At 38.2% G+C, this 19,303-nt stretch overlaps 1 protein-coding gene across 1 annotated transcript in view; it reads left to right on the forward strand.

Moving 5' to 3' along the window:
- ARHGEF38 (Rho guanine nucleotide exchange factor 38) overlaps positions 1 to 19,303 on the forward strand; it is a 118,547-nt gene that overhangs the window by 27,322 nt on the left and 71,922 nt on the right. Inside the window, exon 2 of the mRNA XM_008689388.2 lies at positions 5,498 to 5,682. Within this exon, the coding sequence (XP_008687610.1) occupies positions 5,498 to 5,682 (185 nt within the window). The remainder of the gene's footprint in view (positions 1 to 5,497; positions 5,683 to 19,303) is intronic.

Here is a 19,303-nt window from a genome sequence, read left to right on the forward strand (position 1 = left end):
ACCATCATCCATTGTGCATAGGTCTTAACCCCCGTGGTGATCACGCCATGGTCCCAGCATAGCTACTGCACCTTTGGGACTCACATCCACATCCCAGACAGGAAAAAGAAGGCAAGAACCATGAGGTGTACAGGATGAAAGGAAAGGTAGCCCAGCCAACTTTTCCTTGTCCCAAGTCCTAAGAACCCCTCTCAGAGATTTCTGCTTACATCTCATCGGCCATAAGTACACCATAAATTGAAAAAGAATCTAACAAGTAAGCATTTTTATCTATTCAGGGTTCAATTTATGAAAGACAAATAGGAGATTAGCTATGGCAGTGCCTGACAAGTATTCTGCTATTATAAAGACTAAAGATATGTGTGTGTGTGTGTGTGTGTATATCTTAAAAAAAGATAGCCACTAAAAACTGTTACAGTTGAAAAGGCAATTTGCCAAAGAATATCCATATGAGTCTATTAGTACAAAACAAAAACCGAAAAAAGCAAAACTATCTGCTGTATGTATGTTTGTATGTACATGGAAATATTTGAGGAAAGTTATACCCTAAACAGGAATATAGCTAATAATACAGTGAAAATTATATTACAGATAATAAATGGGGATTACATTTAATAATTATAGCAAACATATACACAATATCTACTATATTGAATATTGCCAGGCACTGTTGTATTGAGCAAACATTAATTCATTTTATCTTCATAATCACTTTATATGGTTTTATTAATGTTACCCTTAATTTACAGATAAGGAAGTTGACAGAAAAGGAGTTGAATAACTGTCCAAGGCCACAGATCTAATAAATATTAGAGGTGCAGTTTAAACCCAGAAAGTCTAGTCCATAGTCTGCGCACTTAATCCCTACAATATGTATTATTTTATCATACAAAGAAATAAACCAATTACCTCTCTTTAAAATCCATCCCAAAGGGGCATCTGGGTGGCTCAATCAGATAAGTGTCTGCCTTTGGCTCAGGTCATGATCTCAGGGTCCTGGGATCGAGCCCCACATTGGGCTCTATGCTCAGTGGGGAATCTGCTTCTCCCTCTGCCTCTTTCTCTGCCCCTCCCCTGGCTCATACTCTCTCTCTCAAATAAATAAATACAACCTTTACAAAATTAAAAACATAAAATCCTCCCTAAAGCAGCAGTGACAGTAGCAACAGCAACAAAGCAGAAAGGGCGTACATGAACTCAATGCTTGGGCTATCACTGCAGATTGTCTTCAGACATCCCCAACTATGTTCCTACCTTTGGGTTCCTTTTCATCTCCCTAAAAACCAAGGTTCTCCCCATACATACACCCAATCCAGGGAAGTTGCTCAGGTTTCCAAACCCTAGTTTGATTCTCACTTTGCCCCAAGAACAGCACCCTTATTTTTTCTCTACTTCCTCTCTTGTCTCAACATGGCTGTCCCTATACCTCAGAATCGTGCCTTTTTCTTGGCAAGTTGATAAGTATAAGACAATGGGATAGTTGTTTGCCCAAGGTGGTGGAAAAGTCTGTGTAGAGAATGTAGAGAGTGTAGAGAAATGAGAGAGTGTACAGAAATGTAGAGAATGTAGAGAGTGTAGAGAAATGAAACCTAGCATTCCCATGTCTATAGAAATAACTAATACTTAGGTTGTTTTGAAGAGCCCAAGGAGCTATGATGGTTTTCATTCCTATTCTACAGATGAGGAAGCTGAGCCGCCATGAGAATAACTAACTTGTCCGCTATATTCTTGTTGCTAAGAGTGGCAGAGCTGATACCAAGTCTGATTATTCTTTCCCCAAACTGCAGCCACCTCCTTTTTATATAAACTTTCTCTGTCAGGAATTTCCACATATGTTACCAATGAAATCTGTGGCTAGAATAGTGACAATTGATGACCACTGCCAGAAAAATGAAGCTTGAGGGTGAAAGAAATAGAGGATAGGAAAGGCATGCCATTTACACGCAACCGTTTGCATGCACAGCGACGTATTTTTTTTTTTAATTTTATTTATTTATTTGAGAGAGAGAGAGCGTGAGCAGGGGTTGGGAGGGGAAGCTCCCCACTGAGCAGGGAGCCTGACGTGGGGCTTGATCTCAGGACCCCAGGATCATGACCTGAGCCAAAGGCAGGTGCTTAACTGACTGAGCCACCCAGGCGCCCCCTCAGTGGCATATTTTGATTAAAACCATCTAAATAGCCTTTGGGCCTGTCTCACTTTACTTCTGACATAGTCTCGCAGTTTTTGCTAACTGCTAGAAAATATTCATTTCTAAAGCTTTATTTTTCCTTCTTTCCTAATTACTTAGCTCCTCTGTTGCTGTACCTAGAAAGAAAAGGTTATTATAGCTGACTGCTGATTTGGGTGATCTACGTTGGTAATAGTCATGTGTTACAAATAGTTTTATAAAACATAGTATAACTAAAAGATGCAAGTTTTAAAGGTAGAGAAGTATCTTATAAAAATAAAACTTGTGCCTACAGTGCATTGTGGAGAGTTTGTTGGTTTAAGAAAGGCAAATATAGAAAGCGTTTAGAGATCGGACCATGAAATGATGCAAGCCAGGCCTTTGTTTCTGCAATAAACTTGAGTCGAAAGAGCAAACAAAGGTATCTCATAAGGTTGCTCAACTTCAAATTCTCTGCGAAGATTTTTATACCTGAAGGGGGAAGTTCCTGAGGATGAATATCTTGACTGACACTTCATTTCCACCACTGGGGCCCCTAACTTGTTCTGAACAAGTTGTGAAGCCACTTTAGAAAATCTAAGCAGTTTTTTAATCGATAAAATCTGATGTTGGACATTTAAAGTGCAGTTAACTGGAAAATCTATGAAATAGGTTGAATTGATATAAAATTGAGTCCTGGAATTCAGAAGTAAAAGGAAGCTGAGAATGTATTTTAGGGATATTTCTTTGCCAACGCTTAGGAAAGACTCCTTTCTCCTTGGTAGGCCCCCAAATCATTGTGTAGATTATTTTATAAGGCACAAAAGGTTTAGAACTTGGAAAAGCAGAAATCAGTCAAAACAGTTTCTCAACAGGGTCCCTTTTATTTTCAAGGTGTTAGGTAATAGCTGGATACTATCCGAACTGGTTGGTTAGCTCTCTACTAGTGAGGTTTCTTTCTATGAGCTAATTCATATATCCCAGGAGAAAAGAACCCCCATCGCTGCCCCCTCTGCCCTGTCAAGGAGGCTCACAAAGGTCAAGTTGTGTAGACAACCTTCTCACTACATCTCTCCTCCTCAGAGACCTGCCTTCCTCTTTTAGAGCCAAAATAATTCATAGGAAAGACGCCTTACTGTACTTCTCCTTTCAAATTTGGGGTGCTAAGAGTTAGGCTTCTTCTGTTTTCCAATAAAAATATTAGCAAGCCTCCAAAAATTCTCATAACATAACTCAAGGTATGAAAGCTTCAGACCACCTCATGCATTCCTTCTCTCTCCTTGTAGATTTTCTCTTCTTACAGGACTTATGTAAATTATTTCTTTGGCACCAAATGTCCCAAGCCTTGTAAAACTCTGTGCTCTCAGATGCCATTTGTCACACACATCTTCTTTCCTGATGAAGGAAGAATAATTACTGGGCAAACGGTCTGTAAGCACATTCACCTGCAAGTCAGGACTGCTTAAAGACCCATCCAGGGCACCTTCCAAACTAACACTGGAAACATCTTCACAGCATCCTCCATACATGTGGGATTATGGAGCCTCTGCCTGAGCTCCTGGGATGAGGGGGCCAGGGAGAGAGAAGAGCTCATTACTTCTGAAGTGTCTCTCCACACTCTAGGAGCAGTCTCTTTACGTTGAGCCATGACATTGAACCCTCTACTATAATGATTCTCCAGTTGTCGTAGCCTTGTTTCTGGAGTCAGCCAAGAGAATATCCTCCCTTTATTTCCATTTCCATACATGTGACCTGTGTACTTTTTTTTTTTCCCATACAGACTCTTTATAAGCCCTTTTATAAAGCTCTACATTGTCAGGAGGTTGTGTCAGCACTGAAGATGTCTCACGTATCAGTTACTAGAATCACATTAGCTTTAGAGGAAATATAATTACTTCTGCGACGGGAGACACTAAGATGAATATGAAGTTTGTGATGACTTCAAGCTTGAAGAAAATTCATTTAAACGCACACACGGACACTGCCCTACTATCTATCACTGCTCTGATTTCATCTGAGACCTAGTCTGTGGCTTCCAAAATTTTACATTGCTGTGGGAAGCTCATTCTTGAAGACATTTAGCTTTTTCACATTATGCTTTACATAAAACCTTGGCTGTATGTGAGGCTTCCCATTTATCTCAAAATCTCCTCAGCACTGTGATTTTTTTAAATTGAAAATTTCCATTTGGCAGTTCAAGAATTTTGAAATAACAAGATATGCATGATATTGAAGATGGGCCATGAAAAATCCTAGTTGACGTGTATCCTAGTCGACACTTCCTCACTCCTCATGGATTCGGATCGTGAGCTGAAATAAAAATCCCACACGTGCAATTGTTTTCCATTTCATGGAAGCTTTCATATTACTCACTGAGAATGAGGGGCAATTATTTTTTTTTAATTTAAATTCAATTAGTCAACTTTTGTACATCATTAGTTCCAGGTGTAGTGTTCGATAATTCATCAGTTGCGTGTAACAGCCAATACTCATTACATCACATACCCTCCTTAATGCTCATCACCCGGTTACCCCATCCCCCACCCACCTCCCCTCCAGCAACCCTCAGTTTGTTTCCTACAATTAAGAGTCTCTCATGGTTTTACTCTGTCTCTGATGACTTCCCATTCAATTTTCCCTCCCTTCCCCTACGATCCTCTGTGCTGTTTCTGATGTTCCACATATGAGTGAAGAAGGGCAACTGTTTTTAATAATAGGGGCAAAATGGGAAGGCCTTCCACTTACTAATTAAAAATCATCCCTTGATTTAAAAGCAAATTTATCCAGAAGTTCTGAACTGATTTTAATACATTTTATCTCCAGCCTGAAGAGCAGGTTTATAGCTTAATATAGTAACAATGGGATAGTTTAAAGACAAGCCACGAAAATCAAGTGTCATTCAACTGACTTGCCAGGAGTATCTATTCTCATGTCCCTTGTAGTTTCATAGGATTCCAGCCTTAGGGCAAACTAGTACACATTTCTTCCTAAGAACATACTCTGAAGGGGCGCCTGGGTGGCGCAGTCCTTAAGCGTCTGCCTTCGGCTCAGGGCGTGATCCTGGCGATCTGGGATCGAGCCCCACATCAGGCTCCTCCGCTATGAGCCTGCTTCTTCCTCTCCCACTCCCCCTGCTTGTGTTCCCTCTCTCGCTGGCTGTCTCTATCTCTGTCAAATAGATAAATAAAATCTTTAAAAAAAAAAAAAAGAACATACTCTGAAGACACTCTATGCCTTTTTCCTTGCTAATAGCAATCCCACAGTGTTTGTAACAATGGAACTGTAGTAATGATGGAACAAGAAACTGCAACAGAATGTCTCATTTGTACATACATGTTTTTATTTAACAGAAAAGATGACTCCACAGGCCGGGGGTTCTGCCACTGAGACCCTAACTCAGGAAGAGCATCAGATGCAGAGAATGATGGCAAAACGTTCAAAAATCATCAAGGAGCTGATACAGACGGAAAAAGACTACCTCAATGATCTCGAGCTGTGCATTAGGGAAGTGGTTCAGCCCTTGAGAAATAAACAGGTAAATGCAACTCAGAGGGTCCTCGCCCTAAATAAGATCACCAACACCATGAAATCAAATCATCCAAGTAGTGATATCTGCCACAGTGAGGGTGGAGGGATGGGACCTTTTCCTTGAGTCCCAGGTTTGGGGTGATGGAAGTAGCATCAGATTCATATTTCCTGTGTCAGCAGAGGGACACCCAGAGTCCCTCCATTTGGCCAAGAAAACTGTATTCCAGAATATGGCGAAAAGGAAGTTCACAGTTTCTGCCACTTCGAAATTTCTTCTATGTGTTCTTTCCTGGATTCTTATGGAACTGTGAGCAACTTGTTTTCAGCAGTTTAGGAACAAAGCACTTAATTTATTCAAAGATGATCAAGGACTTGGAAGAAAAAATATGTTTCCCCCCTTACACTGAGAGCTCAATTAAACTTAAGATTATTTAGCCAAGTAAAATTCAACATAGAAATTAACCTGAACGTAAGGTAACACTTGAAGTGTTCATAAGTTAATCATTCTCCTCCTTTTTAATCAAGGCCTTTTCAGAGAATTTCTTGCGGAATTCGAGTACAGGTACAAGGATATTTGATTCAAATGTATGTGCATGTATTAAGTACCTGATATTGTAACTGGCACTGTTCCCAGCTCTGGGGCTACATTCAGTACAAAACAAAGTCCTGCCCTTATTGGGTTTACTTTTTCGTGGGAGAGAGGAAGAGTCAGAAGATAATAAATTAACAAACAAATATAACTTAAAACATATTAGATGATGGCAAGTATAGCAGAGAAAACCGAAGTGGGGACGAGGGATGGAGCATGGACACAGGGGGTGATGTTTCTATTTCAAATACGGTAGTAAACGCAGACTCTTCCAACGGGGGATATTACAGCCAAGAACTGAAAGGGGTAAAAGGTGTTCCAGGCTGAGGGGAGAACAAGAGCAATGACCCTGAAGAGTGATAACCTATTCACTAGTGTGGTAAACAGTCCTCATACGCAATTGAAACAATATACAAAAGCATAAACTAGAAAGTAAAGATGATCAGAATTCCACTGCTTAAAGATAATCACCATTCAGATTTTTGGGAAATGTCCTTTCAGGCATCCATTGGGACATTTACATACACACACATGTGCACAAACCCATATATATTTTGAACATATATTTTTACATAAATGTAATCAAAACTACACATGCTGTTTTATAACATACTCGTTTCACTCAGCAATCTAGTGGATGTTTCTTTTTGTGACTACTGATACTTACAAACGTTTTTCTACTGTTACTGATGCTGAGACATTCTTATTGTTTTGGGTATTGTCACCTCATCTCCTTAGAATAAATCCCTAGGAGTGGAATTGCTAGATCAAAGGGCATACATCTTAAGGATTTTGATAAAAATGACAGCTGACAACCAAAAAGTCGATACCATTCTAATTGTCATTCTCATTAACAGTGATTGAGAAGTCCAAATACCTTTTTATACATTCATTAGCCATTTCTATTCTCTTTAATCCCTATTCATATTCATGTCTCTTGCCCTTTTTTAAAAATGCGGTTTGTCTTTTTCTTACTGTTTAACAAAACCTCTTTATATATTAGGGATATTCTTTTTTCATCCCACACGTTACAACTAATTTTCTCAGTTTATCTTTTGCCTTCTAATAAGATAAAAATAGAGAGGGAGACAAACCATAAGAGACTCTTAACTACAGGGAACAAACTGAGGGTTGCTGGAGGGGAGGAAGTGGATAACTGGGTGATGAGCATTAAGGAGGGCACGTGATGTGATGAGCACTACGTGTTATATGCAACTGATGACTCACTAAACTCTACTAGTAATACACTATATGTTAACCAAACTGAAACTAGTAATACACTATATGTTAACCAAACTGAAATTAGTAATACACTATATGTTAACCAAATTGAAACTAGTAATACACTATATGTTAACCAAAGTGAAACTAGTAATACACTACATGTTAACCAAATTGAATTTAAATAAAAAATTTTTAAAAATAATGTTGTTTAAGGTTAAAAAGTTAAACCTTGTTTAAGATTTATTCATTTGATTTTGCCATGTTTAAGTGATCAAATATATTTATCTTTATGGATTCTGAGTTTGGCATCTTAATGCATACCCCATAATTATAAAAAAATATTGTCAGTCAGTTGTCCCAACTTCAATCATTACATCTTTCCCCCAGGACTTACAATATCCAGAAGAAGAGTTTATGTTAACACAAGACTCCTCTAAGAAATACTAGAAAAAATATCTGGCCTACAAATTAGGGAAAACCAGTGTAGATCAAGGTGACCTTGGATATAAAAGTTGGATTTGGTTTTGGTTTAAGACAATGTATAAAGAAAAGTGGCAAAGCAGACTTGGAATTTTTCCTTCACTTTTAGTTTTACTCCCTCATGACTTTCAATACGTACTTACTATTGGTCAGGTCCTGTTCCAGAGGCTTCACTGGTATTCTTATTCAATCTTTTCACAGTTCTCAAGTTGGAAGGTAACTGGCCAGTTTCTGAATCTGGAAATTTCTTATTCATCCTGTAAGATTAGGAATAACATTAATGGTCATGATAGAAAGTTGCTCTCTGCATTGCTAAATATATAAAAATATTTTTGGTGTTTTTCATTTAATACAAACTAGTTGTGTCTGATGTAACCCTGTTCTGGTGGATATTAATGGTTATTAATAAAATGTTTATTTACATACTTATGAAAATATTAATTTTAAATGCACATAGCATCAGACTCCAGACTCGACCACGACCTACCCTCCTTTACGGTGAGGTTTTACCAGTGACTCCTATTTTCTGAAAAATTTAGAACCTAGCCTACTGCTCCATACCTTCTCCCTCTCTCCAGGTCCGACATCAATGTCAGGTGATTTCAATAATCAGATAAATGGTCCGTGCAACCTCCAGACCTCTCCACCAGTTCCCTGACTTGCTCGAATCCTAACATCTTTCATTCAACTCCATCTCAACCCCTCACTCCAGGCACCATCCCCTAGAGCTGTCATTCCGTTTCTTCACTCCCCTCAAAATCAGAATTTCAGACTTTTTAAAAAAATTTTTTTATTATGTTATGTTATTCACCATACAGTACATCATTAGTTTCTGATGTAGTGTTCCCTGATTCACTGTTTGCGTATAACACCCAGTGCTCCATGCAATACGTGCCCTCCTTACTACCCATCACCAGGCTAGCCCATCCCCCTCCCCCCCTCCCCTCTGAAGCCCTCAGTTTGCTTCCCAGAGTCCATAGTCTCTAACCCCCACGTCCTGTCTTCTAGCCCACTCCCACTGGTTCCCTCTCCCTGACAAGTTTTGGAGGCCATCAGGGCTAAGGTCCTTTCTCATCATTTCATTGAGAAAATAGGCACAATAAGAAGATGCACTCTCCCAACACCACACCTACCAACCTACCTGCACCTCTACCCATGTAGCCTGGCTAACGGTCTGCTTCTAATTAAGGGCAACTTCTCTGCTAATGCCGTGGATTCTGTCCCCTCAGGTTTCTTCAAGGATTTCATTCCTGCCAGTGTCCTTTCTTCCTCCTGTATATTGATTTTACCCTCCCTATTGGGTCACTCTCATCACCATTACCTGTTATCTTAAAAAAGCAAAAACTCTCTTGACTCTAAAAGAATTGTCTGTATTCTCTTTCCCTGCTTAAGTTGGATGTGAAATATTTAATATATATAAAACCATATGTAACTAAGACATTTCAAAACTAGCATAATTTATCAAAAGTCTGTCCTTGTGATGAGTTAATGATCAATATTAAAAAAGACAGTATGGGGCACCTGGGTGGCTCCATCAGTTAAGCACCTGACTTTTGATTCCAGCTCAGGTCATGATCTCAGTGTCATGAGATGGAGCCCTGTGTTGGCTCCGTGCTGGGCGTGGAACCTGCTTAAGATTCTCTCTCTCCCTCTCCCTCTGCCCCTCCCCCACATCATGCATGCTTTCTAAAGAGCACATTTTTGTACCAAATGGAATAAGAAGTTTATTCAGTACGCAAATGTTCTCAATTTTAAACCGTCTACCACATCGGTGAGTTAAACTGGCCCCACCAATATACATGCCATTGCTGACCTATAATCTCATATACGCACTCTGATCGTTGTTTGTGTTTTTGCTTTTGTTGTTTTGCTTACTTTTTGCTTCCTATGTAACTCTTTTGAGCGATTCTCAGAATTGGTGTTTCAGACTGTGTAAAGTAAAACATTTCTTCCATGGTGACATGTAGTTTGTCTGGCATGTTTAACTTTTATTCTCAATACTCTGAATTACCGTTCTCACACTTGTAACTATTTCCCTTGTTATTCTATTCAGATGGCTTATAGCTTGTTGATTTTTCACATCTGGCACTTCTCAGTGCTCTCTGGCTGCCTCCTTGTGGAATTTGGTTTCAGTCTACTGGTCTACTTGTCCTCTCCACTCATGTTGAAATAGTAGTTATTCAGAGGTTTCTCAGAGTTCTCCTATCCAATCCACCTTTCCCTCTCTTTTTAATACTTCTGACCTTGACTAAGTAAATAGATGCTTAGGAATCCAGATGAAACATTTATGCGTGCTGAGGTAGTTAATTTATGCCATGAGTTTATTAACCTTACCACCTTTTCAATGTTCATTAGCTCCTTCTTGTCCTTACTTCCCTTCTGTTTAAATACCACGGTCTCTGCACACAAGCCACCTGTCATCATTTAGTGTCAAAATTTATAAATTAACACATACAGTGTTTATATAACCATGGGAACAATCTGCAAACCATGCTTAGCTAAACCTGAGGCAACGTAAGTAAATATTGTACATGTACAAGTTAGTCTGAAGAGACTCCAGGAAGTCATCTGTTTCTCGTCTTTTCTCTTGTTGAGACCATCTTTGCCTCCATTGCCGAAAAGACCACCTTTGCTCTATTGTACTGCCTGCAAGCCTTCTCTCGACACTTCTGATTCATGTCCTTTCAGTCCCAGAAGAAACAAGGTAGTGTCTGGAAGTTAAAATTGGAAGGAGGAAGTCGAAAACTAACAAAAGCACTAGGCTATCCGAGTGAGCTTGCATGAATGAATCAGGGTACTAGTGAGTGTCTAGACCAGGCCCTCGAATGGGCAACTATTCTGTGACAATCACGGTTACAAATCTTAATCGTAATTTCAAGGCTTTTCTATAAACAAACTTCACCTAACTGAAATCTGGATCAAACTCAGCAGTTACCTCTTCCTTAATAGCAGCATTGTGAGAGGTTTTGCAAAGAAGGCAAAAATTACCGACAACATTCAGTGTTGAAACATTTAGTGGGAAAACAGGTTCTAGTTATTTATTATCCAAACATGGCAATAGGCGAGATTGTACATTTTTGGCAATAAGTCAAAATAAACCAAAACCAGAGCAAACTAATCTAACAATGGAAAAGAGTTTTGTGTGTAAGGAAGGGACAAAAAGTGACTGAAAAGAGTAGTTGGAGGAATCTAAACATGTGTTTTTATTTTTCTTTGTTTTTAATTATTTCTTTAATTTTAAAAATTTACATAATACACAGGTACCAAAAATTTTAAAACATGATAGTATCTTATAGTTACTCAATTTCCTTCTCTAGAAGGAGACCATTACTAGCTTCTTTTAACCTTCCAAGGATATTCTATTCATATAAGTGTATATGTTTGAATGCACATTTAGATTTTTATTTATATGATATTCTATTTATTTTGGATTTTCTCATATAATCTAACTGTGTGAATTATGAAATTTTGTGTTTTCAGAAAAAAAGGGCAAAAATAATCTATAATTTTGTGTTGCTAAGAGTTCAATTGGGATTTTCTGTTAAAATATGGGTACTCTGTATAGCAGTAATTTTTTTCATAGCAGTAATTTTGAAAAGAATTTTTATCAGACAGAATATATAGAGGAAAATAATCACCCATAGCTCTATCACTTAGAAGTGAGTACTGTAAATATGTTTATTTATTGACTAAGCATGTACAGACATACCCAAATATTTTGTGAAATTGGACTTATACCCTATATGCCATTATGGAATCTCTTCTCCCTAAAAAGTATATTGACATGTTTTCTTTTTAACCACAGATAACAAATATTAATTTAAAAGGAAAATGTTTTCTTTTATTTATTGGGAGACCATAAATTTGAGGAAAACAATATCAATGCTCTCTGCATGCAGAACCCTCAGTTGGAAAATGGCGCCAACAGTGTTATCATGCAGGTCTAGGTTAGCAGTGGGGTGTTCAGTGTCGTGACAGCAGGGACTACACCATGTCCCCCAACTGTCCTGTAGGACATATGCGACATAGGATGCTGTACTAACACACTACTGTACTTCTCTCCCAGGGTCCGAAGAGGAGGAGGCAAGTCCTAATATAGGGAATCATGAAAGACGGGGAATTAGAACTTGCCCTTTTTTTTCTCAAAGGGGCAGGAAAGGGAAGGGATCACAGAACCCAAGGCATTCAGCTTCCTGCTCTGCCTCCCACCCGAGTGAAGTTGCTGTAGTTTAAACTATGGGATCAGCCCTGTTACAGAAGCTTATGTAAGAGGAAGGCTTGCCAAGCCCCCAAGCAAGATAAAAGCATCTCAGAAAGACTAGGAGGAGGGGCATAAATGCGGTATAACAATGAAAATACTGTTCGAATACTGTAATATTGGCCATGGCCCAGTTTACGTCCTATGAATTGAAGCTATAGTCACTACATTTTAGTTTGGTAAATGGTTTTTATATCGCTTTGGAGTTTGCTGTGATTTTAATGGTGCCCTCCTCACCAGAGTGAACGCATTGCTGTTCTATATAAAGGGGATTGTAGTTTCAGCACCTGTTCTGAAAATCACCTAGTCTTCCATCTCCTGCTCTCTTTGGAGGTTTCTAGTTGGACATCCCTGGTGCCTGTCTTGACACCTATAGACAGCTGGTTTTTGTATGGACAAATTTTCACTTCATTTGGCTAAAAACCAAGGGGCACAATTCCTGCATTATATGATAAGAATATATTTAGTTTTACAAAAACTTACCAAACTATCTTCCAAAATGACTGCTTCATTTTGCATTCCTACCAGCAATGAATAGGGTTCCTGTTGCTTTACACCTTCTGCATTTGGTGTTGTGAGTGGGCTGGATTTTGGCCATTCAAATACATATGTAGTGATATCTCATGGTTGTTTTAATTTGCATTTTTCTGATGACATGATGTGGAACATCATTTCATATGCTTATTTGCTATCTCTATATCCTTTATATTGAGGTATCCATTAAGTTCTTTGGCCCATTTTAAAATTAGGTTGTTTCTTTTCTTACTGTTGAGTTTTCAGGGTTCTTTTTATGATTTGAATAACTGTCCTTTATCATATATGTCTTTTGTAAATAATCCCTCCCCCTCTGAGGCCTGTCTGCTCATTCTCTTGATGTTGTCCTTCACAGAACAGAATTATTTAAGCTTAACAAAGTCCAACTTATCAATTCTTTCTTTCATGGATTATGCCTTTGGTGGTGTGTCTAAAAAGTCATCACCGTACCCTAAGTCATCTAGGTCTTCTTTTATTTTATCTTCTAGGTATTTTTATAGTTGTGTATTTTACATTTAGGTCTGTGATCCACTCTAAGTCAGTTTTGGTGAAGGGCATAAGGTCTGCATTTAGATCCATTTTTTTTACATGTAGATGTCCAGTTGTTCCAGCATCATTTTTTAAGATTAGCTTGCTCCATTATATGCCTTTACTCCTTTGTCAAATAGTGGTTGACTACATTTGTGTGGGTGTATTTCTGAGCTCTCTTTTCTGTTCCATTGATCTATTTGCCTTTTCTTTTGCCAATACTACACTGTCTTGATTACTGCAGATTAATAGTAAGTCTTGAAGTCAGGTACTTTCAGTCTTCCAACTTTGTTCTTCTCTTTCAGAATTGAGTTGGCTATTCTGGGTCTTTTGCTCCTCCATATAAACTTTAGAATTAGTTTGTCAATATCCACAAAACAACTTGCTGGGATTTTGATTAGGATTGCGAATCTATAGATCAAGCTGGTAAGATCTGACATCTTGACAATATGAGTCTTCCTACACATAAACTTGAAATATCTCTCCATTTATTTAGTTCTTTAATTTTGTTCATCAGAGTTTCATAGTTCCCTTGTATATGTCCTGTATATATTTTGATAGATTTATATCTAAGTATTTCAATTTTGGAGTGCTAATGTAAATGGTATTGTGTTTTTAACTTCAAATTCCACTTGTTCATTGCTAGTATACAAAAAAGCTATTGACTTTTGCATACTAATCATATATTCTGTAAACTTGTTGAAATCATTTGTAAATTCCAGGAGGGTTTTTTTGTGGGTTCTTTTGTATTTTCTACAATCATGTCGTCTGTGAGCAAAGACAGTTTTATGTCTTCCTGCTCAATCTGTGTACTTTTTAATTTCTTTCTTGTCATATTGCATTAGCTAGAACTCCAGTACAGTGTTGAAAAGGAGTGGTAAGAGGAGACATTCTTGCCTTGTACCTGATCTTCCTGAGAATGCTCCAAGTTTCTCATCATTAAGCATGATATTAGCTGCAGGGTTTTTGTTGAAGTTCTTTATCAAGTTGAAGAAATTCTTCTCTATTCCTAGTTATTGAGAGTTATTATCATAAATGGATATCGGGTTTTGTCAAATGCTTTTTCTGTATCATGTAATTTTTCTTTTTAAATTTGTTGATGTGGTGGATAACATTAACTGATTTTTGAATGTTGAACCAGCCTTGTATATCTGGAATAAATCCCAATCTTGATGTATAATTCTTCATATACATTGCTGGATTCAATTCATTAATATTTTGTGGAGGATTTTTATATCTATATTCATGAGAGATATTGGTCCACAGTTTTCTTTTCCTGTATTATCATTGTCTGGTTTGGGTATTAGGTTAATTCTGGCCTCATATAATCACCCAGCTACTTTTCATGTCTCTGTTAACTTCCAAAGTTTTCAGATTGTATTCTGGGCCTCAAAAATATATCACCTTGGCACACTGACCATAAATTTCTTAAAGTCAACTACTTTCTAAAACTCTGCTTCCTTCATAAAAATTGCCCTGAACTAAGTGGAATCAAGATGCTAATTTCTCATAGACATGTCTCATTTATGCAAATAGCCACAAAAATCCATTCATAGTATGTTCTACCATATCACATCAAAATCCAATGCACATGTACTATACTTTTGCAAGATATTACAATTGGGGAAACTGGGCAAAGGGGACACAGGATCCCTCTGTATTATTTTTTAATGCATATAAATCTACAATCATATTTAAAAATTAAAAGTTTAATTAAAAATATAATGTCCTTTCTCTCTCTTCCTTTCTCTCTTTAAACACATGATCCTTTTAAATAAATGTGTAAAATTATATATATAAGAACAAAATCTTTTCCTCTGACTCTTTACTTTGATTTCTGTAAAACTTTTCAATTAATTCTCTTTTTATTGTGGTTTCAGAAAGATAGAGACTACATTTTTAGCATAAGAACATACATTAGGTCGTTTAGAAGAAACTCTATAGCATATAAGAATTTCCTGTGTATCAGGGCACCTGGGTGACACAGTCGGTTGAGCATTTGACTCTTGGTTTTAGCTCAGGTGCTGATCTCAGGATCATGAGATTGAGCCCCATGTCAGGCTCCACACTCAGCATGGAGTGGGCTGGAGATCCCCTCTCTCTCCCTTCCCTTCTGCCCCTCTCCCACAGCCCCTCTTCCTGTTCATGCATGCTCTCTCTCTCTCTCTGTTTCTCAAATAAATAAATAAATAAAATCTTTAAAATATAATAATAATTTCCTGTGTGTCTTGGCTCTTTCTCATGCTATACTTGGAATACCAGAAGTCCTTCTAGATTACAAAACAAATGTAGGGAAAAGCCAACTAAATCCCTCTCTCACTTCCACATCCTACTCAGTCTAGTCTCTTTTCCCCTACAGTCCAGCAGTTCCTGAGGGCAAACTCCTCAGTCACAGGAGTTCACAGACTTCAGAGTGAAGAGATCAAAGCTAGGCTAATAATATGAAAACAAAAGCTGCTCAGAAAGTCAGGAAGCAGAGCACAAACAGGAATTCTAGTCATTATAGTAAATAAGAATCTGAGAAAATCAAAGGAACTCATGTTAACTATAATTAAAATGCTGGGACCAATGACTCAAAGAAATACATTTGAATTTCTAATTCTTCTTCTTGTTGGCTTTTCTGAGCTAATGTGCTTATTTTAAAATATTATACTCTTGGGGCACCTGGGTGGCTCAGGTCATGATCCCAGGGTCCTTTGATCAAGCCCCACATCGTGCTCCCTGCTGAGCAGAGAGCCTGCTTTTCCCTCTCCCTCTCCTGCTCCCCTTGCTTGTGCTCTCTCTCTCTGTCAAATGAATAAATATAAACTTAAAAACAATTTTTTAAAATAAAATATTATACCTTGCTGGAAGTCTGCTTTAAGTATCAATACACATATTCTTCAATCAGTTAAAAATACTGATTTTCAGGGCACCTGGGTGGCTCAGTCGTTAAGCGTCTGCCAGCGGCTCAGGTCATGATCCCAGGGTCCTTTGATCAAGCTCTGCATCTTGCTCCCGGCTCAGTGGGAAGCCTGCTTCTCCCTCTCCCACTCCCCCTGCTTGTGTTCCCTCTCTCACTGTGTCTCTGTCAAATAAATAAAATCTTTTAAAAAAAAAAAAGTACTGATTTTCATGGTTACTAAGATCACATTACAGTGAAGAATCCCACAATCTATATGGCCACACCTTTACGTATTTTTTTTTTAAGATTTTTATTTATTTATTTGACAGAGATAGAGCCAGCCAGCGAGAGAAGGAACACAAGCAGGGGGAGTGGGAGAGGAAGAAGCAGGCTCCCAGCAGAGGAGCCTGATGTGGGGCTCGATCCCAGAACGCCAGGATCACGCCCTGAGCCAAAGGCAGACGCTTAACCGCTGTGCCACCCAGGCGCCCCACACCTTTACGTATTTTTAATCAAAGACTTAATTTTCATCCCCTTTGTAAAGCTCTTAACATTTATTACATAATCTGGGTCATTGTTCCACCATTATAAGGTCAGATACTTGAAGCTATATTAGAAAAGTCAGAGAAAAAATAGCGATGACTTTTTTTTTACTTTTTAAAACATTTATTAGGAAGAGAAGTTCTTGGGGCGCCTGGCTGGCTCAGTAGGTAGAGCATGCAGCTCTTCATCTCAGGGTTGTGAGTTTAAGCCCCACGTTGGGTGCAGAGCTTACTTTAAAAAAAAAAAAAAATTTTTTTTTTAAATAATGGCAGTTTTCATGTGCTGGAGAAGATTATAGCTATGAAATGTTAAATTTAAAAATAAAAATCATGCAAGTAAATGGTGGTGCCAACCACAAAGTGACTGCATTAATATATAATATTTAACTGGCCTCTTTCTCAAGTTACTGACAGAGTCATCACTGTTCAATTTCCCATTTTCCTTGGGAGGGACTTTCTGTTTTGTCATCTTGGAAGGCACATAGTTTGCTGTCAGATTAGATTCAGATTTAGTTGGGTATGGAACTGATACATCAATATTCTAGTATGTGAAAATTCTTTTTATGGGTAAGAAATCTCTTATCTTTGCTTGTTCAGAAAACCTCAGCTCAAAATATGAGGGATTTTTTTTAATCCTTGTATTACAGTTTTATGATGGAAGCTCTCCTCTGTGTTGTTACATTTATAAGCACCTCAAAAGCCCCATTTTAGGGCAACTTCAGTTTTCTCTAATTTTTATAATCTATATTCCAGATCAAAACCTGCTGGGCCAAGTGAGGAGATAAATGAATGCATTTTCCAGTTCAGTGCAGGGGTTAGAACAGCCAGAATTGAAAAAAGAGAGAGAGAGAGAGAGAGAGAGAGAGAGAGAGAGATGTGATACACAGATTTGTTTTAATATCTAGGAAAGTAATCCCTGCAGCCTAGGTAACATGATCTTGTGCTCATCACCTCACTTCTCAGAACGGAGTTGCATAAACCAGTATTTTAATTTGCTCTTATTTGTGAAAATAAGCAACAAAATTTCAGTGGCTGTAATTATTATAATGATGCTATAAACCTCTCAAATGAAGTGCCAGAGATGGTGGGGCAGCTTTGCTCAGGCATAGATCAGTATGGCTGTGCAAATCAGTACAGGGCCATAAATCTTAGACTCCAAAGACTATACAGTGCTGGGTCAGAAAGAAAGCACATATCAGGGAAACAAGTATTTAGTAAAAAGCACTTATTTAAGGCACCGTGGATACAGACAAGGTTGATGATTACATGAGTTAGTTAATTAATTTTAGGCCACTTGGAATGTATAAAGACATGTGAAACTCATTCTTGCCATCAAAGACCAAGGATCCCTAGTTAGAGGTGACAAGACTCACAGCTATGAAAAGATAATGTGTAATGCAAAGCAGTATTTGATAAGTGCAGACAATGAGTGCTATTGGAGTTCACAGAAGGGACAGATCACTTTCAGACAGATTAACTAGGCCATATTTCATGGAGAATGTGATATTTTAGTTGAATATGCAAATTAAAAGATTAAATGTTTGTCAACTGTCTATTGCATACAATGCCCTCTGCTGAGTTCTGCATGGGAATCAAGGAAATTTATGTCATAGTCCTGCCCTAGAAGAGTTTATAACCTGGTCAAGAAAATGACTTATAAACACATAAAAAGCCAAATAACAATCAAAGATATATTTCAAGACAATGCTAAAAATGATCACAACAGAAGGTGGTTCATTATTAGTTATGCTAATTAGTTATGCAGCAAACAATTGCTTTGGACATTAGCAGACGAAGGCACTCACTTTCCTGACCTCTTAAGAGCATTTGATAGAACAATTTCCTTTTTCTGTCTTCCAAGACTCCATGTGCACCTGGTTCTCCCATACTACTCCAACTTCTCTAAACACTAAAGTCGATCAAGGCTCAGCCTGTGACCCTCTTCTCTTTTTTGTTTACATTCACTCTGTTGAAGATCTGATCTGGTTTCATGCCTTTCAATCCTATCTACATGCTAATGGCTGGCAAATGTTTATCTCCAGCCTAGACATTTTCCCTAAAAGCTTGCTTTGCTTTTTTTTTTTTTTAAAGATTTTATTTATTTATTTGACAGAGAGACAGCCAGCGAGAGAGGGAACACAAGCAGGGGGAGTGGGAGAATAAGAAGCAGGCTCCTAGCAGAGGAGCCTGATGTGGGGCTCGATCCTAGAGCACCGGGATCACTCCCTGAGCCGAAGGCAGACGCTTAACGACTGAGCCACCCAGGTGCCCCAGCTTGCTTTGCTTTTATCTAACTCCCCAAATTTCTATGTGATTGTCTAAAAGGCATCTCCAATTTAACATTAGTCCAAAGCTGAGCTCCCAGATTTCCCTTTAAAATTTGCTCTCCTTGTAGTCTTTCTCATCTTAGTAGATGGCAGCTCTGTTCTTCCAGATGCTTGGGCAAAAATCCCTGGTGTCATCTTTGACTTTTCTTTCTCTTAAACCCCATACTGGATCTACCAGCAAATTCTATCAGCTCTGCCTTCAAAATTTACCCAGAATTAGACCATTTCTCACCTCCTCCATTACTTCCACTCTGATTCAAGA

This window comes from Ursus maritimus, unplaced genomic scaffold (assembly GCF_017311325.1).
Source record: "Ursus maritimus isolate PB19 unplaced genomic scaffold, ASM1731132v1 scaffold_11, whole genome shotgun sequence".
NCBI lineage: Eukaryota > Metazoa > Chordata > Mammalia > Carnivora > Ursidae > Ursus > Ursus maritimus.